Source organism: Molossus molossus, unplaced genomic scaffold (assembly GCF_014108415.1).
Source record: "Molossus molossus isolate mMolMol1 unplaced genomic scaffold, mMolMol1.p scaffold_m16_p_9, whole genome shotgun sequence".
Taxonomy (NCBI): domain Eukaryota; kingdom Metazoa; phylum Chordata; class Mammalia; order Chiroptera; family Molossidae; genus Molossus; species Molossus molossus.
Genome location: NW_023425403.1, coordinates 94,292,828 through 94,314,563, shown reverse-complemented (window position 1 = coordinate 94,314,563; position 21,736 = coordinate 94,292,828). Strand labels below are relative to the sequence as shown.

Below are 21,736 nucleotides of genomic sequence, written 5' to 3'. Positions count from 1 at the left end.
GCATGCATGCATTTGCACACATGTGCCTTTTGGAAAAAGCATAATATAGTATTATGAGTATTTGTCTATATTGCTTTTATTTTTCATTTATTTCTTTTATTAATTAATTTTTTTGATTTGTTTTTTTATTTTAATTTATTTGTGTTACAGATGTTTCCCCTTTTCCCCCCATTGACACTCTCCTCCCCATCCCTCCCCGCACCGTCCCCAGCTTTGTTGTCCATGTCTATTGGTTATGCATACATGCATATAATTCTATGGTTTATCTCTTCCCCCAACCCCCGTGCCCTTTTCTGAGGATTGTCTGTAACCTACTTCCATATCTCTGGGTCTACCCTTTTCCTCAGACTGTTATGTTCATTATATTCCACAAATTAGTGAGATCATGTGATATTTGTCTTTCTCTGCTTGGCTTGTTTTGCTTAGGATAATACTTTCCAGGTCCCTCCATATCATCTCAAAGGATAAGAGATCTTTCTTTCTTACAGCTGCATAGTACTCCATTGTGTATATGTACCACAGCTTTTTTATTCAGCGTCTACTGATGGACACTTGGGCTGTTTCCAGATCTTAGCTATTGTAAATAGTGCTGCTGTGAACATGGGGGTACATACATTCTTTCTGATTGGTGTTTCAGGCTTCTTAGGGTATATTCCTAGAAGTGGGATTAGTGGGTCAAATGGCAATTCAATTTTTAATTTTTTGAGGTAACACCATAGTGTTTTCCGTAGTGGCTGCACTAGTCTGCGTTCCCACCAGCAATGTATCAGAGACCCCTTTTCTCCACACCCTCGCCAACACTTGTTTGATCCTTTGTTGATGGCGGTCATTCTGAAAGGTGTGAGGTGATATCTCATTGTTGTTTTAATTTGCATCTCTCTGATGATTAGTGACATTGAGCATTTCTTCATATGTTTCTTAGCCATTTGTATGTCCTGTTTGGAGAGGTGTATATTTAGGTCCTCTGCCCATTTTTTAATTGGGTTCTTTGTTTTCCTTTTGTTGAGTTGAATGTGCACTATGTATATTTTGGAAATTAACCCCTTATTTGATGTATCATTGGCAATTATGCTCTCCCATACAGTGGATTGCCTTTCCATTTTGATGTTTGTTTCTTTTGCTGTGCAGAAGCTTTTTAGTTTGATGTAGTCCCATGTGTTCATTTTTTCCTTTGTTTCTGTTGCCTTAGGTGATGTATCAGTGAAAATTCCGCTGCGTATGATGTCTGAAATTTTGTTGCCTACATTTTCTTCTAGGATTTGTATGGATTCACAAGTCACATTCAAGTCTTTTATCCATTTTGAGTTTATTCTTGTGTAGGGTGTAAGTTGATGGTCTAGTTTCATTTTTTTTGCATGTAGCTGTCCAGTTTTCCTAACACCATTTATTTATTTATTTTTTTATCCTCACCTGAGGATATTTTTCTATTTTTTGTACAGTTAGAGTGGGAGGGAGAGAGAGGAAGGGAGAGAGAGACAGAAACATCGACGTGAAGGGACACATCGAGTGGCTGCCACCCGCACGACCAACCAGGGCCGGGGACAAACTGCAACTGAAGTACATGCCCTTAGCGGGAACTGGACCCGGGTCTCTCCGGACCGCAGGCCGACGCTCTAACCACTGAGCAAAACCGGCCAGGGCCTAACACCATTTATTAAAGAGGCTGTCTTTACTCCATTGTATGCTCTTGCCACCTTTGTTGAATATTAATTGAGCATAATGTTTTGGGCTCAATTTCTGTGTTCTCTGTTCTATTCCATTGATCTATATGTCTGTTCTTGTGCCAGTACAGGCTGTTTTGATTACAGGGGCTTTGTAGTATATCCTGATATCTGGTATTGTGATCCCGCCTACTTTGTCCTTCTTTTTCAAGATTGCTGTGGCTATTCGGGGTGTTTTTTTTTGTCCATATGAACTTTTGAAGTATTCTAGTTCTGTGAAGTGTCATTGGTATTTTGATGGGGATTGCACTGAATCTATAGATTGCTTTGTGTAGTATGGGCATTTTAATGATGTTAATTCTTCCAATCCATGAACAAGGTATGTGCTTCCACTTTTTTATATCTTCCTCTATTTCTTTTTTCAATGTTCTGTAGTTTTCTGCAAATAGGTTCTTTACTTCTTTGGTTAAGTTTATTTCTAGGTATCTTAATTTTTTTGCCGCAATGGTAAATGAGATTTTCTTAGTTTCTCTTTCTATGAGTTTATCATTGGTGTATAAGAATGCCATTGATTTCTTGACGTTAATTTTGTATCCTGCCACTTTGCCAAATTCATTTATTAAGTCTAGTAAATTTTTGATGGAGTCTTTGGGGTTTTCTGCATATAGTATCATGTCATCTGCTAATAATGACAGTTTCACTTTCTCCTTTCCAATTTGGATCCCTTTTATTTTTTCTTCCTGTCTGATTGCTGTGGCGAAGACTTCCAGTACTATGTTAAATAAGAGTGGCAAAAGTGAGCATCCCTGTCTTGTTTCTGTTCTTAAGGGACATTCTTTTAGTTTTTGCCCATTGAGTATGATGCTGCCTGTAGGTCTTTCATATATGGCCTTTATTATGTTGAGATAAGATCCCTCTATTCCCAAATTATTGAGCGTTTTTATCAGAAATGGGCACTGGATTTTGTTGAATGCTTTTTCAGCATCTATTGATATGATCATATAGTTTTTATCTTTCATTTTGTTTATGTGGTGTATCACATTTACTGATTTGTGAATATTGTACCAGCCTTGCATCCCTGGGATGAATCCCACTTGGTCATGGTAAATAATGTTTTTAATATATTGCTGCATCTGATTTGCTAGTATTTTAAGGATTTTGTCATCTATGTTCATCAGGGATATTGGCCTGTAGTTTTCTTTTTTTGTAGTGTCTTTTTTTCTGTTTTGGAATTTGAATTATGCTGGCCTTATAAAACAAGTTTGGAAGTGTTCTATCTTCTTGATTTTTTGGAATAGTTTGAGGAAAATGGGTGTTAATTCTTCTTTGAATGTTCAGTAAAACACCCTGTGGAGCCATCCAGGCCCAGGCTTTTGTTTGCTGGGAGTTTCTTGATTACATCTTCAATTTCCTTAGTTATTATTGGTCTGTTCAAGTTTTCTATCTCTTCCTGGTTCAGTTTTGGGAGACCGTGTGACTTTAGAAATTTGTCCATTTTGCCTAGATTGTCCTAATTTGTTGTTCATAGTAATTCTTTATAGTATTTGTTATTGATTTTTTTGTATAACAACTGCAGTTTCAGTCGTTACCTCTCTTTCTTTCTGACATTGTTTATTTAGGTCCTCTCTTTTTTTTTTCTTGGTGAGTCTGGCTAAGGGTCCATCAATATTTTGTATCTTTTCAAAGAACAAGCTCTTTGTTTCATTGATGCTTTGAATTGTTTTTTTACTCTCTATGTCATTTATTTCTGCTCTCATTTTTACTATTTATTTCTACTTGCTCTGGGTTTTTCTTTTTTGTTTACTTTCTAGTTCTTTCAGTTGTAGGGTTAGATAGTTAATTAGAACTTTTTTCTTGTTTCTTGAGATAGGCCAGTAGTGCTATGAACTTCCCTCTCAGGACTGCTTTTGCTGCGTCCTATAGATTTTCTGTTGTTGTGTGTTCGTTTTCATTGATTTCCAGAAAGTTTTTAATTTCTTCCTTGATCTCTTTGTTATCCCATTCATCATTTAATAACATTCTATTTAGCCTCCTTGTTTTTGAATGTTTTTCAGTGTTTTTATTGTAATTGATTTCTAGTTTCATGACATTGTGACCTGAGAAGATGCTTGATATGATTTCATTCTTGAATTTGTAAAGACTTAGTTTGTGTCCTAACTGTAAGGAATCGGGGGCGCCGCCAAAAAACTGAGAAGAGACTGGCGAGCCAATCAGCCGAATAAACAGGGATCATGCTTTATTGGGTACACTCCGGGCGGGTTCACAGACTCGGGGGGTCAAGTCCTAGAAGCTGCGCCCGATGCTGGGGTTTGTGCTTTTTTATATCTGCCTGTTGCAGCTGAGATTTGTCTGTTAGGGTTTGACCTTGCGGGGGCTATGCATGGGAGCCTCTGGAATGTGAGTCGATAAGAGCAGGATGGGAGTTAGCCTACAAGCTCGGGGCAGGCCGTTCCCGGAGCAGGGTGGGAGGCAAGGTTGAGCAAGCGAAACAATGGTCGAGCAGTTTGCCTGGTGCCAGTTCCCAGGCTATCGGACACTAACATGTGGTCTATCTTTGAGAATGTCCTATATGTACTTAATATGAATGTGAAATCTGCACTTTTGGGATGTAATTCTCTGTAGGTATTTATTAAATTCATTTGATCTAGTGCATTATTTAGAGTCCCTGTTTCCTTGCTGTATTTTTGTTGAGAGGATCTATCCAGTGATGTCAGTGGGGTGTTGAAGTCCCCTGCTATGATTGTATTGCTGTCGATTTCTCTTTTGAAGTCCTCCAGACATTTTAAAATCTATTTTTGTCCTCTTATATTGGGTGCATCTATGTTTACCAAGGTTATATCCTCCTGTTGGATAGATCCTTTCAATATTATGTATTAGCCTTCTTTGTCTCTAGTCATAGCTTTAATTTTGAAGTCTGTTTTATTGGATATGAGTATTGCTACCCCAGCTGTTTTTTCCTTTCCGTTTGCTTGAAGATTTTTTTTCCATCTCTGCTTTCAACCTATGTGAGGCTTTTGTTGAGAGGTGAGTCTCTTTGTAAACAACATATATGTGAGTCATGCTTTCTTATCCATTCAGCTACTCTGTCTTTTGATTTGAGCATTTAATCCATTTACATTTAGGTTATTACTGATATGTATTTATTTATTTCAATTTTTGTTCATTATCATTATGTTTCTCTTCCTATTTCTTCTGATTATTACAACAGTCATTTTAACATTTCTTGGAGTGCTGGTTTGGTGCTAATATATTCCCTTAGCCTTTTTTTTTTGTCTGGTAAGCTCTTTATTTGACCTTCTATTTTGAAAGATAGCCTTGCTGGATAGAGTAATTTTGGATTCAGATCCGTTTTTTTTAATTACCTTGATTTCTTCATGCCATTCCCTTCTGGCCTGCAGTGTTTCTGTTGAGTAGTAGGTAACTTGTTGCTTATCTTTTGCTGCCTTTAGGCTTCTCTGTTTGTGTTTAATTTTTGGCATTTTAATTACTAGGTGTCTTGGTGTGGGCCTGTTTGGGTTCTTTTTATTTGGAGCTCTCTGTGCTTCTTGAACTTGTATGCCATTTTCCTTCACCAAGTTAGGGTAGTTTTCTGTCACTATTTCTTCAAATATATTCTGTAACCCTTGCTCATTTTCCTCTTCTTCTGAAATTCCTATGATGCGGATGTTGTTATGTTTCATATTGTCCCACAGTTCTCTTAAGCTGTCTTTCTGTTTTTTAATTATTTCTTCTTTTTGGTTCTCTGATTGGGTGATTAATTTCTACCCTGTCTTTTAATTCACTGATCAGGTCCTCAGCTTTCTCTACTCTGCTGGCTATTCCTTCCATTGTGTTCTTTATTTCCACTATGTCATTCTTTATTTTTGCTTGGTGGTTTTTCATTTCCAGTTGTTTGTTTTTTGATATTTTTGTATCTTTACTGATGCTGTTGAGCTCTTTACTCATGCTGTTAAGCTTCCTCATAATCATTACTTTGAACTCTAGCTCTGATATCTTGCTTAATTCCATTTTATTTATCTCTTCTGTAGAATTCTCTTGTTCTTTCCTTTGGGATGTGTTTCTTTGTTTCACCATTTTGGCTGTCTCAGTGTGTTTTGGAGCCTGCCAGCTTTTCCCTGTGGGTGTTGGTGTTCTGCTGATAGTGGCTTTCTCTATTGGGTTTAGATCAGTGTGGGAGGACCCATGTTAAACACCACTGTCAAGTCTTACTTTCCTGGGTGGATTTGCTGACCAAGCAAAGATTCAGTTATCCTCTAGCTTTTGCCTGCAATCTATTTTTCTTAGTTACTTGATGAGTCTCGGGTGTTAACCCTCAGCTGAATGAAAAATCCTCAGGTGTACCGGGTAAGAAAATTTTTCACGGGCGGGGCAAAAGCTTTTTCCCCCACTCCTTGTTTGCTGGTAGTCGCCAGCTGTTAATGAGCCTCAATTTGCATTTCTCTGGCCTTGCCTGGTGGTGTTAAATTCCTGAGGGATTGGCCATTGCTTCTCCCCATGGCTCTGGGAAGAGGCTCTTTGAGTAAGATGGCTACTGTCCTGTCCTGTGAGGGAGTGATTCAACATACAACTCCCAGTGTCCTTCCCAGCTCTCCCCCCCTGGGCCACGAACCCCTACTTCTCTTCACACAGTTCCAGTCCAGTCCTCCCTCCGTCTGCTAGAGTCTAAGGTGAGTGGCTGTAGCTGATTTAGTGCTCTGGCCCTTCAGGGAAGTACCGTTTTTTCCCCTGTGCCTGTCCTTTCCGGTCAAAGCTTCAGCTCCAGTGATCTCAGCCAGGTGTTACACGGGTGCCTTTCCCTGTCCCACCACTCTGTGCTGTGGGGCTGGCTTGGGGTTTTAACACCTGACTTCTCAGATGGAACTGCTCACAGCTAAATCAACCCTCAGCTGCTGTCCATGGGCCAGCTCCGTTTGGTGTCATCTTTCTGTCCCTGGTTATAAGGTTTTTCTCCAGCTGCTTTTCAGTTGGTCTTTCCCTCTGATTTGTCTTTATTTTAGTTGTAGTTCCAGTTTGGTCCTGGGAGATGGTCTGTGTAGCTTTCATTCACTCTGCCACCATTTTTTTCTCCATCATTTGTCTATATTGTTTTTAAATGAAGGATCTTGTGAATATTTATTTTCATCAAAAAACTTATTTGGGTCCTGGCTGGTTTCACTCAGTGGTTAGAGCTTTGGCCCAAGGACCGAAGGGTCTCAAGTTTGATTTCTGGTCAAGGGCATGTACTTGGGTTCCTGTAACCCACTGCTCCAGTCAGTGCACATATGGGAGACAGCCAGTCAATGTCGTTCTCTTTCTCTCCCTCCCTTCCTTCCTCCCTTCCACTCTCTCTAAAAATCAGTGGAAAAAATACCCTCATGTGATGATTAACAAACAAACAGACTAAAAAACAAAACTTATTTACATGGTCAAAAGAAACCCCACAAAAAATTGTCAGGGAAATGTGTAAATATGCCCCCTTTTGCTTTTAATTAAAAATTCTTTTTTCTCAAGCAGAAAACTCATAGTCAGGAATACTGTTCTTCTGGCCTGAGGGTCATCTAAATCCCAATTAAAGCAGTGTTCTTTAGTTATATATCTGGAGGTCTTGTATACATGTGAGGTAACTTTGTGTTTATGAGCAACTGTTTGGACTGGTGCTCGCTGAGGCTGCTCTTACAGAGGAAGAGGCACAGAAAGTCAGTCCACTAAGAATTAAACTGACCAGTTACAAGTCTTTTTGTAAATTTAGTTAAAAACCTGTTTATTAAATAACATGTTTAAGGGAATTGAAAAACCTATATGTCATTCATTACTTAAGGGATAAACATTTGCACCAAAGTACTAATTGAAAGATGTACTGGAAATGTTTGTCTGTGATCCTGTGGACAGTCAGTCTATTCCTTTCATGTGCAGTTTTCTGAACCATTTTATGTATTATTCCTCGCTTAGAGACCAGTTTGTTTTTACTTCTCAGATGAAATAATTTCTTAGGTAAGTGCAACCATTCTTTTAGTATTCTGAAATAGATTTTGAAAAAAAATTGTTTTTAACAGAATTTTATTCAGGACATCTGTAAAGCAGACAGGCTGAGTCCAAATGGCCTAAGCCAGAAATATTTTTTGTACATTTATACTGTATCTCATTTTAAAAGGATTTACAAAGATGAGTTTTTTGAACCTATAGAGTATGTTATACTTTAAGAAAATTTAATACTCAGAAATCAGTTCATCATACAGGTGGACTTGTACATGTTAATACAATACAACAAGACCCACATAGGTTTTCTTGAAATAGGTGACTATCCTAGTGAATGTGTTTTATAAGTAAATTGGTAACCGGCTTAGAAGGAGAGGAGAGGGTTAGGGTAAAGCAAAGAAATAAAAAGGAGTGGTGACCATTTTGAAAATGAGTTCGAAAGAGAAGGGACATTGTCATGTAGGTAATGGAACAATAATCAGTGTAACTGCAGCCCAGTTAACATGTAAAATAGTTTTAAGAATATGCTGATTACATAAAACAGTAAAAAACAAATTAATCATTTAAAAGTGTTCCTTTATAAGTGATAAGTTTTAACTCTCATTTTTAAATTTCTTTTAATTTTATTGTTTAAAGTGCATTTCTGTACATCTCTCTCTTTCTTTTTAATCCTCACCCGAGGATATTTTTATTTATTTATCTGCAGATAGAGTGGGAGGGAGATAGAGGAAGAAAGGGAGAGAAAGAGAAACATCGATGTGAGAGGGACACATCGACTGGTTGGCTCCCGCATGATCCCAACCAGGGCCAGGGACGAACCACAACGGAGGTATGTGCCCTTGGCTGGAATCGAACCCGCGACTCAGTGGTCTGCGGATGCTCTGCCACTGAGCCAGATTGGCCAGGCATTTCTGTAGATCTCTTAAAACAATGAGCAAGATGTCTTGATAGGAATGGTGGACTGTCAAATGGAAACAATGGCACTTCAGAAGTGCTAGGTACTCCATGGCTCTACCTGTAATTCTTCATATTTCATAGGTACTCGTCAGAAATGAAAGCGATGCCCTGTCTGGGTGGCTCAGCTGGTTGGAGCATCGTCCCATACATTAAAAGGTTGTGGGTTCACTCCCTGGTTGGGGCACATACAGGGGAGGCAACTAATGGATGTTTCTCCCTTCCTCTCTCTCTAAAAGTCAATAAAAATATATCTTCGGGTGAGGATTTAAAATAATGAAAATGAGTGTACAAAAAAGGCAATGTTTTTTTAGGGTACTAGCTAAATATTCATGATCCTGATGTTGCAAGCCCAAATATAGTAGTTAAAGATACCTATAATATTTGTTTATCTGATTCTATCAACTGAATTGACTTTTGCTGTTCTGTTTTAGGTGTGAGCACTTTCGATCCATGTTCCAGTCGTATTGGAATGAGGATGTGAAAGAAGTGATAGAAATAGACCAATTCTCTTACCCAGTGTACCGTGCCTTTCTGCAGTTCCTCTACACAGACACAGTGGAGCTGCCACCTGAAGATGCTATAGGTACCTCAGCCACACCAAGACTGGCCAGATCACAAGGCCAGAAATGTGTCCTCATCTTCTTGAAATATGAAAAGTTTCAGGTTCATTGGCTTTTATTTGGTTTAAAAAATATTTGAAGCAAATATTAAAAAAAATAATATTGTATAGTTATGATTAATAATTATGGATATAGTTTATGACTGGACTTAATTTTAATTTTTTAATACTGAAGTATAATTTAATTTGATATTGGATTTAAAACTTTTTTTTTATCCTCATCCGAGGACATTTTTGCATTTATCTTCAGAGTGGGAAGGAGAGAGGGGCGTAGAGAGAGAGGAACACCGATGTGAGAGACACATCAACTGGTTGCCACCCACATGACCCAACCAGGGCTGGGGACAAACTGCAACCGGGGTACATGCCCCTAGCGGGAACTGAACCCAGGACTCTCTGGTCCGCGGGCCGACGCTCTAACCACTGAACAAAACTGGCCAGGACTGCTATTGGATTTAGCATGTCATTTTGGAAACAAAATGAGGGGGAAATTTCATGTTTGCCTTCCTTTGTACCATACAAGAAATTGTGTAAAGTGAGTCTAGGAAAGGTATGTTTGGAAGGTCAGGGAGGTAGGGAGTAACCAAAACTTACTTAATAAAACTGAGTATTATCCATTTAGAAACTTCTGCTGATTTACCTACATAACTCTGCACCAAAATTAAATGTGTGTGTGTGTGTGCATACATATATGTATAAATTATGGGAAATTACCATAAGCTTTATTAAAACTTCTATACTTTTAATGTTTAGGTCTTTTGGATTTGGCAACATCTTACTGTGAAAACAGACTGAAAAAGCTTTGTCAGCACATTATCAAGCGAGGAATCACTGTGGAGAATGCTTTTTCATTATTCTCTGCTGCGGTCAGATACGATGCAGAGGTAACGTAAAACACAAACTCAAACCGCCCTAAGCTCCCTGGGTGCTCCTTTCCTTTTCTCACTTCGACAAGGACCATGATGAGTAACTTCCCATCTGTTTGGGAAATCAGTGAAGTGACTGGTCCCTGAATAGTGAAGTCTGGCCTCCTTTCTTTATTCTCTGTTCTCAAATCGTTATTCCTCTACTTTCCTTTAAAAAAAATTTTTTTTGGGGTATGTGCCCCTAGCAGGAACCGAACCTGGGACTTCCTGGTCTGCAGGCCAACGCTCCAACCACTGAGCCAAACCGGCCAGGGTTCTACTTTCCTTTTTAACTAAGATGAGAAACTGAGGTCTCAGCAGCTGTTCTGCAAATTGGAATATAAAGTGCACACCTAATTGGACTAACAAACCATATACTTTAGTTCAAGTATTTCTCAAGGTCAGCATCTATTTTTTTTCAAGACCCACTTTGCTGTCGCTCTATTCTACCCTGTCATAAGCCAAGGCTACTGTATAATTTATATCTGTGTATTCTCTGAAATTGTCATTGTCTAATTACAATACAGTTATTCATGTGAAGAACTTGCTCTGGACGCCTTTTTGTTTGTTTTGCACTGGATTGAATTCTTAATTTTGGGATTCATGGATCTCTAGAGAGTCTGTGAATGAAAGCGCTTTTGGGAGTCTGAAATTTTTTGTTTATGTGCGTTGTCTTGAAGTTAAGAACCAAAGCATCATCAGATTGTAAGCTCCTCACGAGCAGAAACTGGATCTTATTCATCTGTGTACCCTGTGGTGCCTGGCACGTAGTAGGCCCTGGATGATAAGTGTTTGTCGAACCACCTGAAGGGAGCTGTAGGCATACTTGGTGAACAAAAGGCTGGTAAGGTTGCTTTTAAAAATTCATAGGGAATGAAAGGTAGAGAGCAATAGCTTTGGAGTTCAAGATGTTTAAGATATCCACCCTAACTGGCTTAGTTTGTCTAGTCTTATAAGTATTTTGTCATCATATTATGAGACAGGCTACTTGGTATCAGGGAATTTACCAAACACTTGCAAAGATCTGCAGCTGTGGCCTTGGGGATGTGATGGAGGACAGACTTTATCTTTATCACACTTAGGGATCAGAGTGGACCATTATATCTCATATTTTCAAAATATCCTATTTTTATTTGAGATTATATTATGATTATAAATATTTGATAAGGTTAAATATAGCTTACTTTCTCTGCAGCCCTTCCAGCAGATGAAATACCGATCAAAGGATATTTCTAATATAAAATGGAAGTATAGTTTTTTTCCCCTATCCTTTTTTTGATACTAGAAGCTTCTTTATTAGAAATGCTGTTTCCTTAGATTTAATTTCCACCTGATGATGTAATTTTTTTTTATTTATTTTTTTATCCTCATCCGAGGACATTTTTCCATTTTTTGTACAGACAGAGTGGGAGGGAGAGAGAGAGAGAGAGGGAAACATCGATGTGAAAGGGACACATCGAGTGGCTGCCACCCGCACAACCAACCAGGGCCGGGGACAAACTGCAACCGAGGTACATGTCCTTAGCGGGAACCGAACCCGGGTCTCTCGGGACCGCAGGCGGACGCTCTAACCGCCAAGCCAAACCGGCCAGGGCTGATGATGTAATTTTAAATTGGCCAGTGCCTTTTCTCTCTGTTTGGTGATTGATTTTAGAATCTTGTGTGTGTCTCTTCATACTTCTCCTCATTGCTAGTGAGTTCTATACTTTTGGGGTGGGATCTTGCAGAGTAACATCACCTGGACAGAGGCAAACATCTCGGCTCTGGTTGAAATTTCTTCCTCACTTGTAGCTAATATGTATCCCAGAAAGTTTACAGAAAAGTCTTTTTTTTTTTTTTTTTTTTTTTTGGTATGTGCCCCTAATGGGAACCAAACCCGGGACTCTGGTCCGTAGGCCGACACTCCAACCGCTGAGCCAAACCGGCCAGGGCCAGAAAAGTCTTATGTCAGCTGATCATTTCCTTGACTAGTTTTTATTTTTATATATTAAATATAAACACATTAAAAACAAAACCCATTACTTGAAACCACAGATGCATGTGATCTCTCAGCGTCTGTCATGGTATGGGCATGTAGTTGGTATTCAAAAATATACGTCGAGTTGAATCAATGGATATATTGAAACACCTTATCATGAAGGTATACTTATTAAAAACATTAAAAAAAACCTATTAATACAACACATTCAATATAGAAAAATTATAAATAGAAGACAAATATAAAAGGAATCACTTTTGAGGCTCTTTTTGTTCTGATAGGAGTTATATAGTTGACTAATGTACTTTTATATTTTATTTCCTTAATCCTATTTAATGTAGTATGTGAATAAATAATGTCTTTAAAATATAAAAATGAAACCCACTATATCTTTTAGCATATGGGAAGCTACTACTAAGCCAGTTAAAATTAACTGCAAAACCTTTTATTTTCAGAAGCTCAACTTGGGGATACTAGATGACTCTGCCTTCGTTCTGTGGGTTGAAATGCTGGGAAATTGGAGACTACCTGCTTCTCATGTTTCTTTCCTTTTCTGTGAAAGTTATTATTCCTCTATACTCTCTTGACAAGATAATTTTGAAGCAGATATGCAGATGTAAAAGCAATAAAAAGACTCGATACTTATGAAGACTTTGGGAAATAAGCTAATTGTTGCGGAGCCCTTGCATTATGAATGCATTGTCAAACTTTCTTTCAATTTTAACAAAGTAAAGGGGCTCGGAGAAGGAGCATTTAAATATTCCTCTAGCACAAATCTGAATAAATACTGACATCAAGGGAGAACATAAGTAAAACATTGTCTCCAGATCATTCTGTGTAATATTATAAAAAGTTTGAAATGCTTCTGTTTATACTGTTTCAAGAAATTTTTATATACACAAACACACACATATATATGTGTACACACACACACACACACACACACACACACATCTATTATTTTAATAGACTGTGGGACTTAGGAAGGAAACAGCAAAATTAGTTAGCAGTCTATTGTAATCCACTTGAGAGATGATGAACGGCAGATGGCTTGGATGGAATTTCTATGTATATTTGAACTTTAGGAGAAACAGTTGGGAAGTATTATTTGTTTAATCAGATTAGAGAACTTTCCAGAAAATCCTACTTGCTGAGCAACTTAAGTCCTAGAACTTTGTTTTCATTGGGAAGCCATAAACATGAGCCCAGAAATGTAATTCCAAAATTGGTTTGGGATGTGAGTATTGGAAAACTTCCTGCTCAGGTCAGATCATCAGCATTCTTTTTTCCTTCTTTCTTAGGGCCAAATTAAGAGTTTTCTATGATTAGTAGACTGTAAAATATTTTTGGGTAATGAGAGAAAGCATCTTTATTTTTTTAATTTGGTAAGATATTTAAATACATTCTAAAAAAAATAAAACTTCAATCTGGAATATTTTATACTTGATGTGTTATAAAATGAATTCTAGACTTACAGGTTTGGGGGGTTTGTTTTTACAATTATTTTAACAGTAAGTTTGGACAGAGTTCCTTGTAGTTTCCCATCGTTTGCCATCTGAGTGTGTCTCCAGGCGGCTTGTGACTGTGGCCACGTGGCCTTCCACAGGAGCTCTTGGCATTCAGCTGTTTTAGTTTTGGGATTTTTGGACTTCATTACTCAGTTAAGTGCATTTGCATTTTTAAAATGTTAATATTAAGCCTTGGTCGGGTTGCTTAGTTGATCATCCCAGGTCAGGGCACATACAAAAATCAACCAATGAGTGCATAAACGGTGGAACAACAAATCGATGTTTCTCTCTCTGTTTCTCTGTCTTCCTCTCTCTCTAAAATCATGAACGTTAAAAAAATTGTTGATATTAAGACCATCAGTTTTCTTGTTTTGTCACTAAAGAAAATCTGTGGAAAGGGAAGAGTAACAACTTGCTTTCAAGAGTATGTATAGTGACTGAAGTAATTCAAATGTTTAAAAAATTGGAATGAAATTATTTCACTTCAGCATTTTTAAATTTTGGTCTTTCTTGCTAATTACAACAAATCTGATATTTTATGCTATTTGCTTCAGAACCCCTTTATAATAATTCACCGCAAAATAGAAACATGGACTTCAGTTTCTAAATTCCAGCAATACTGTGTTAGACCTTGAATCTCCCACTTCCCTGTATTACAGTGGGCCTTGAGAAACTTTCATTCTATCATGAATCTTACTCATCTATTTGTCAAGTGATCATTCTTGTCCTTCTTGAAAACATTTTAATTAAGGTCCAGCAGTTCTGTTATAGTTGACGTTATTGATTGTATAAGAGTTGTACTTTCTTTTCTAGGCAGTTGAAGATCTGGTTATTTGCAGAATGAGGTGAACAGATGATGTAGGTTCTTGTACTATTTAAGAATTATAGCCCTGGCTGGCTTGGCTCAGCGGTTGGAGCATCAGCCTGCAGACCAGAGAGACCAGGGTTCGGTTCCCGTGAAGGGCATGTGCCTTGGTAATGGTTTGTCTCTGCCCCAGTTGGGATCGTGTGGGTGGCGGCCATTTGATGTGTCTCTTTCACATTGATGTTTCTCTCTCTCTCTTCCTGCCCCTCTCCTTCCCGCTCTATCTGGAGATAAATGCAAAAGTGTCCTCAGGTGAGGATAAAAAAATAAAATAAAATAAATAAATAAAATTTCTGTTCTTCAAAAAACTCCTTTAAACAACAAAAAAAAGAGAATTACCAGAGGATGTTTATCTAATTCATACATCAAAGGCAAACTGGTATAGGGAATTGGTTGCTCAGTGAATCGGCTTGGCTGTGCCACTCTGATTCATGCAAATGAACGTGCAGATTTCAGCTTCCGGCTCTCCAAATACATACATAGATCTGCCTTCACCAAGGTTCAAGTAGTTACTTAAACAGATAATGTCTACCATTGCCTAGTTAGACTTTTTTTGTTGTTGTAAATCCGCACTCGAGGATATTTTTTCATTGGTTTTTAGATAGAGTGGAAGGGAAGGAGGGTAAGAGAGAGAAACATTGATGTGAGAGAGACACATTGGTTGCTTTTTGCAGGACCCCTGCCAGGGTGGGGGATCGAACCTGCAACCCAGGTAAGTGCCTTTGATCGAGAATCGAATCTGAGACCTTTGGTCTGTGGGCCGATGCTCTAAACATTGAGATACCTGGCCAGGGCCCTAGTTAGACATTTAATGTTTGTAACTGTTAAACATTTATTGAATACTGAAAAATCTCACCAATTCAAATTAATTGGAGGGGAAGGGAAGTCAGTTTGATAGAACTATTTTTATTGATACATGAACTGATTTGTAATTAGAAGCACCATTTGTATTATTTATACTGTATAAAACATTTCTTAAAAGTTTATGCTCAAGTTAATCTGTGCAATTAGTAAACTGAATAAACTCATTTTTCATACTTATTAAAAAGAGCTTGAATTTCAGATTAGTTGACATAGAAGTGATGAGGTTTTGCAATGCCAGAATTTAGTGCACTCTTCTTTCTCTTTAAATTTGAAATTACATAATTAAAACTTAATATTTAAAGATCCTTATCTGATATTTTACATGGTTTGAAGAACTTACTTGCTCATGATTGGCTATTTCTTCCTAAGTTATGTGTAATTAAATTTGTTTTCTTTTTTGACAAGATTAGAGTATGATTTATTTCCCTGTAGAATCTAATTTAGTCCCTAGAACAATTTATTAACCCTTGGGTTATAATACCATGAGTAGAGCTTTTTCTTTAATAATAATGTGAGAGAGAATGTTTTATACAGTTTAACACTTTAATTTATTATAATACACAGAGCATTCAACTATACATTCATTCAGCCCACTGGGAATCTCTTAGTAAAAATATGGATCCAGAGATTGTGCTAACATTTCAAATGCGTTTTGAATTATCTAGAAAATAAAACTCTGATAGTAGCTGGCTGCTACACATTAGGTGGAGTTGTCGTCTACTAATTATGTGCCTGGAGGAGAGCATCTTTTAGCTAGGAGCAGAGGGACCCTTAGGATCCAGAGGGCTTTGTTTTCAGGGGTCTGCACTGAGAGCAAAAAAGGGGTGTGACCATGTTTGTGTGGGCCCTTTCCCACTCTGCCTAAAATCCTCATTTCGTGGTGGCTGGAAATGTGAAACCAAGACCGTACAGTTTAAATGGTGCTGAGTTACTGGTTTGATAGAACCCTGAGTACCTTTCTCTGTGTCTAGCCAAGTGATAAAAATCAGGGTATTTTTGATAAGAGCTTTTAGTGGGATTTGTTTTTATATATTTTGTATATATTCTTGGTACCTAATTGATTAAATAAATGTTTCTACATATGAAGGAACAAACAGTAGTTTTGCTGGAGATTACAGGATGTATTGGCTAGGCAAAAATAGATTTTTAAATTGTTTTGGGTCACCAGTGGTATATGTTACCTTCCTGAGTGGTAGTTGATGACTTCCATTTGTCTTACTGAAAAATCCAATCTCTGTGAATATTCTTCTCTATATTAACCATCTGAGAAATTGGTGTGGTGGAGGTTGTTGTGTATTACTCTTGTAGATCTTTTTTTTTTGTTACAAAGGCGTTTAGTTTATTCTCCTCATCAGTGTCACTGATGTTCTCATGTTCACATTTCCCAGTGTGCTCCTCTCCTTACAGTAGTTAATGTGCAATCTCACTTACAGGCCAGGGCGGTGGGGGGGGTGGACTCGGCCCAAAGCAGGGCAGGTGTTGGCATTCCACGTGGACATGGCAGGTGCCCTGTCCTACGGGAACAGGGGTGGCCAGGGAGGTGGAGGGGGCCTCCAGTCTTTTTTGCGTTGGTTGGTTATTTTCCATTCATATTCCTTCCTGGCTGCCCAAGGATGGGGTTGGGGTGGGTACCATGCAGCTTGGAGCAGGGCGGGGGGAGAAAGAAAAGCAGCAGGCCACCCAAGAGGGCAGGGTGGATGGGCACAGGGTGGCTCCTGGGGTAAGGCACGACCCTGTCTTTGGCTCTCCTGGTGAGGAATTTCCTCCCCTGCACCCCTGCCCCGCCCCCCAACCCCTATCCCCAAACCAACACAGTCCCTGGAGCCAGGGGCACCTCCTGGGGTCCCTGAAACAAGGGGGTTCTGCTACCCAGCCCAGTGTTGCAGGGGCATGGAGGAAGGACGGGCACGCCGTGCCTGAGGACAAGGCGAGGAAGGGCTAGGCAGGGGTCTGCCCAGAACAAAGGGAGGGAGGGAGAGGACACTTGTCCCAGGAGCTGGCCCCCAGCTAAGGCCTGGAAGGGGGAGTACCTAAGGACTCCTGCTTCCTTTTGGGGGCTGGCTGGAACCCCAGCCCACCCCTCTGTGGCCCCGGGGGCCCACCAAGTGACCAGGATATTGTGCTTTGGGATGACGCTGGGGTAGGGTGTCAAGGCCAGGATGAGGGGCAGGGGAGGTGTGACTAAGGTGCTTGTGCTTTAGCTGGGGGTGTCGACTCCCCTCTCATACACTTGCCCCCACACCCAAACACACTCTCAGGCCAGAAAGTGGAGTGCTAGGATCCCAGCAGAACTAGACACCCTTCAGCCCCCTACAAGCAGATGCTGGAAGGATGCCCTTCCCACAGGCTGGTGGGGGCTGCTGGGTAGGGGTGGGGTGAGGCCTCCAAGTCAGATTTCAAGGGTTCGCTGGGATAGCCCCAGCCACCTCCGGCAGACCCTGCTTATGGAAGCAATGAGCTGTCAGACTTAGGGAGGAGGCTCTAGTAGGTGAGGAAAAGGGTTGGACAAAAAATGTCACATTACACCCAGCAGCATGGGGGGGAGTGAAAAAAAAAAAAAGAACCCTCTGGTTCACATGTAAAATTTAAAAAAATCAAAACCACTCGCACTGGGTGAGGGTAGGAGGAATGGTTAGAGAGAAAATTCAGCAAACTGCTAACAATGGAGTGGGTCCTGCCCTTTTCCCAGGAGCTGGGCTCTGCCAGTGTAGCCCTGTGGGGGAGCTGGCCAGACCCAAAGAAGTTCAGGTGGTGGCCAGGCCTGGAGTCCCCCCTTGGAAAGGTGCACCCACACTCCACATGCACACATTCATTCAGCCTGGCTCTCACCCCCCGTCCCATCCCGCTTTCCACGGCCCCCGGGACCAGAGGGGACATCAGACACAGTCCCATTGGTTTGAAAAATAAAAGGAATCTTATACTTCAATATTTCATTAGCTTAAAAAAACGTTTTAAAAAGTGTGTACAGGGGCGGGAGCTGGGAGCCTGCCGCGGGATAGGGTTGGGGAGGGAGGGAGGGGCAGCGGCCCGCCAGCATGCTTCCCTGGCTCCAGTCCGGTCCCACTGCCTCTCATATCTTCATTTGTTTAAAAGCAAGACCTCTACACACGCACACGCGCACCTGTGAGCCCCGGAAACCTCTTGTCCTATCCTCAGACTCTGGGTCTGCATCCCTCACTTAGGACCTGCCCCTCTCAGGCCCCAGGGGACTAATGGGTGTAAGAGAGGCTGGGCACAGGGTGGGGGAGAGAGAAGGGTGCTGGGCACACTGCCACCTGCCACCTTAGGTTGGTCTAGGTCAGTCGTAGGATTTCTGAGACTCAGTTTTCCTCAGCTGTCACAAGGGCAGTCCCCACAGCCTCGCCTACCCCAGCCCCAGGCGCAGGGACAGACGAGAGAGACAGGAAGGCGCTTTCGGAAACGTGGAAGCACTGGGAGGTGGTGGCAGGAGGGTTCCTGAGCACCCTGGGGCTCCTGCAAGGCCCAAGGGGCTGCAGTGAAGGGTGGAGCAGAGGACCCCTCGGCCTGGTTGAGTGGAATGGGAAAACAATTGCTAGGGGTTAGGAGAGGGGGAGCAAGTGCTCCCCGACTGTGCACGAGTGTGTGCGAGAGAGAAGGCCACGCAGAGCTCGCACCACTGCCACCCTCTCCCAGCCCACTCGGATCAGGGTCAGGGTTGGAACGGGAGGCCGAGGGGCCGGGAGCATGTAGCACACCCTGTGGGTCCTGGGGAGGGACAGACAGTAGCTCGTGACCAAGATGGCAGGTGGGTGGGTGACAGGAGGGGGAGTGTGACAGCCTCTTGGAGGGCCTGGTGGGGGTTACTGGAGGGCCTCGGCCGAGGGGCCAGCCTCGCCATCATGGCTGGCCGTTTCAAAGCTGTGCTCCACGCCCATCATGTCCGGCTCTAGCTTGCCCGTGTCACTGATGAAGGTGCTGTAGGTGTCGCTCTCAGGTGGCTTCCCCTCGGGAGTCCAACTCTTCTGAACAACACGGCGGGCATTGGTACACATGTCAGCTGCAGTGGCATTCATTTCACTCTCCTTGAAGTTTGGGCAAAGTTCTGGCAGTAGTACTTGACAGCGTGGAGGACGCGACTGTCCAGCGGTTTACGCCTGGGGTCATTGGTGGAAGAGCGGATGCCAGTGCCACAGCTGTTGGCCAGTGTATTCCGGTCAAAGAAGGAGGCCAGGAGGCGCCGCAGCAGGACCTTGTGCCCTGTGCCTGCGCTGACATGGCAGTTCATGAGCTGTGCCCTTGTGATATACACATTGGTGCCTGTCACCAGCTCTAGCTTCTCAGAGGGGTCACCCTCATCATAGAGCTTGGGGTGGCAGCGGTTACCAATCTGATTGATGAGCTCGGCTGGGAGAGAAGCCAAGTCTTGCCTCACCCGGATGCGATTCCGGGACTCTGGGGTCACCTGCTCAGGGAGAGCCTCCACCTTCTCAGCACTCTGGCCGACATTCATCATGCTATACATGGTGTACAGGTTGCAGATCTGTCGGTACTGCTCGTCTGTGCCCGCCTCGCCTGCATCCTCCTCCTCGTCCCCCTCACTGTGGTAGGAGCCTGGGCTGTCGCTGTATAGGCGCTCGAGGTGGCTGGGCTGGTCCGCTCAGACGTGCTGGGCCCGCTCGCCACGCCGCCTGCTGCCGCCGCCGCCCAGGCCTGCTGCGGTGGCTGGTTGGTGGCCAGGTCCAGTGTGGAGGACCTGGCCGTCTCGCGGCTACCATGGCACCACTGCTGCCGCCAACGCCAGCCTCCTCCTGGCTGCTGTCCCACAGCCGCTCGGCCACAGGCGTGCACTGCACCGAGTCCGACTCCTGCTGTTCTGCCTTGACGCTGACACGAGGGGCAACGGGGTGCAGCAGGCCGTCCGGCTCGATGTCTGAGCCACAGGGCTCGGCTCGGAAGCCGGTGCCGCCTCGGCGTGTAGGCCCTGGGAGTCGCGGCTGGGGGAGCTCACCCCGGGGAGGGCTCGGTGCCCTTCTCCATGATCTGGATCTGAAGGGAGCCAGCTGCATACATGAGTAGGAACCGGTCCCCCATATTCATGCCCAGCCGGCCCGTGTAGAGAAGCTGAGGATCTGCTGGAAGGACGGGCTGCCCAGCTGCTGGCCGCTCTGCCAGGCTCCGGCTGCTGCTAAACAGGCCCCGGAAGTAGGAGCTGCCAGCAGCCAGTCCCGCCCGGTGGCCTTGAAGGCGTGACCTTTGACCACCACCGACACGTGGCAGTACAGCCTGAAGCCGCTGCTCATTCGGGCGCTCAGAATGCTGTTGCCAAAGTTTGGGATCTCCATCTGCAGGGTCTGGGCCATGATGGCAGCTGCACCGTGGCCGCGCTGCGGGCGCTCCTGGCGGGCCCCGCAGAGGCGGCTGGGGCCGGGCCTGGGCCCGGGGTGCACCCCCTGCGCCGGGGCCGCGGCCGCCCAGCCGAGCCAGCGCCGGTTCTCTTGTAGATCTTTTTATTGAGGAGAGCTGAAAGTGAATTTTAGGTCCTTGGAAGAGTTTTTAATGTGTCTCTTTAGGTTGACTACACCTCTTCATCACTTTTCTAATTCTTATAGTCTCTTCCTTAACCTGTTAACCGAGCAGGACGTATTTCCACGAGTTCGCGCCCGTTATATGCTGCGTAATTAAAAAGGGAATTCCGTGGTTAACAGGTTAAACTAAATAACCTACATCTTAATCCTTTTCTTTGACTTCTTGAATGTGGTAAAACATGAAATGGATTAAAACTGCTTTCAGCTTTTTAAAATAATGACTTTAAGTATGACTAGATTATATGATAACCATGAGGAAACTTACCCCTATAGACCGTGTGTTTCGAAGAGTCAGACGAGATAGGGAATTATTGCTTTTACTGTGTTGTGAGTAAGTAGTATGTGTTTTTCTGACACCTACCTGTGTCACTTGTTTGCCTAATTTGAGGTTTCTGGACTTTTCTGGGGGAGGGTGACATACTTGGGGTGAGGGGTTTGGAGAGAAGTAATTCAATGAAGGTTAATAAAAAAAGGCCTCTTCTTGTTTTTATTTTTGTTGTGTGTGTCCAGGATTTAGAAGAATTCTGCTTTAAGTTTTGCATCAATCATTTGACAGAAGTTACACAGACTGCAGCATTTTGGCAAATGGATGGCCCTCTGCTAAAGGAATTCATTGCTAAAGCCAGTAAATGTGGAGCCTTTAAGAACTGAAGCCAAGGCTGCTGGGTTTTGTGTGAGTGCTCTGGGCACTGGTGATGGTGTGTCCTTGGTGCTCTGCGGGGGATGTGATTCTGCAGGTAAACCATCAGGTGGTTCTTCTCATATCTGAGACAGTTCTCTGTGTAGGAATATATGAAGGATGTACAGCTTTTCCTGAACCTACTTTAAACAACTCTTGTTTCCAGATATGTGTTTTAAATGTGATTATAGGTTTGGCT

General features: G+C 42.3%; 1 protein-coding gene and 1 pseudogene across 2 annotated transcripts in view; one reads left to right on the top strand and one right to left on the bottom strand.

Annotated features, from left to right (window-relative positions):
* Positions 1-21,614, top strand: part of RCBTB1 (RCC1 and BTB domain containing protein 1) — a 75,433-nt gene extending 53,819 nt beyond the window's left edge. The window contains exons 10-13 of one of the 2 annotated variants that reach the window (XM_036250340.1): positions 8,655-8,729; positions 9,005-9,156; positions 9,946-10,076; positions 21,369-21,614. In XM_036250340.1, coding sequence (XP_036106233.1) covers positions 8,655-8,729; positions 9,005-9,156; positions 9,946-10,076; positions 21,369-21,509 — 499 coding nt within the window. In that variant the 3' untranslated portion in view covers positions 21,510-21,614. The remainder of the gene's footprint in view (positions 1-8,654; positions 8,730-9,004; positions 9,157-9,945; positions 10,077-21,368) is intronic. The other variant, XM_036250341.1, reaches the window with a different exon arrangement.
* On the bottom strand, positions 19,127-20,633 carry LOC118622828 (annotated as a pseudogene).
* Positions 21,615-21,736: the final 122 nt, after the last annotated feature.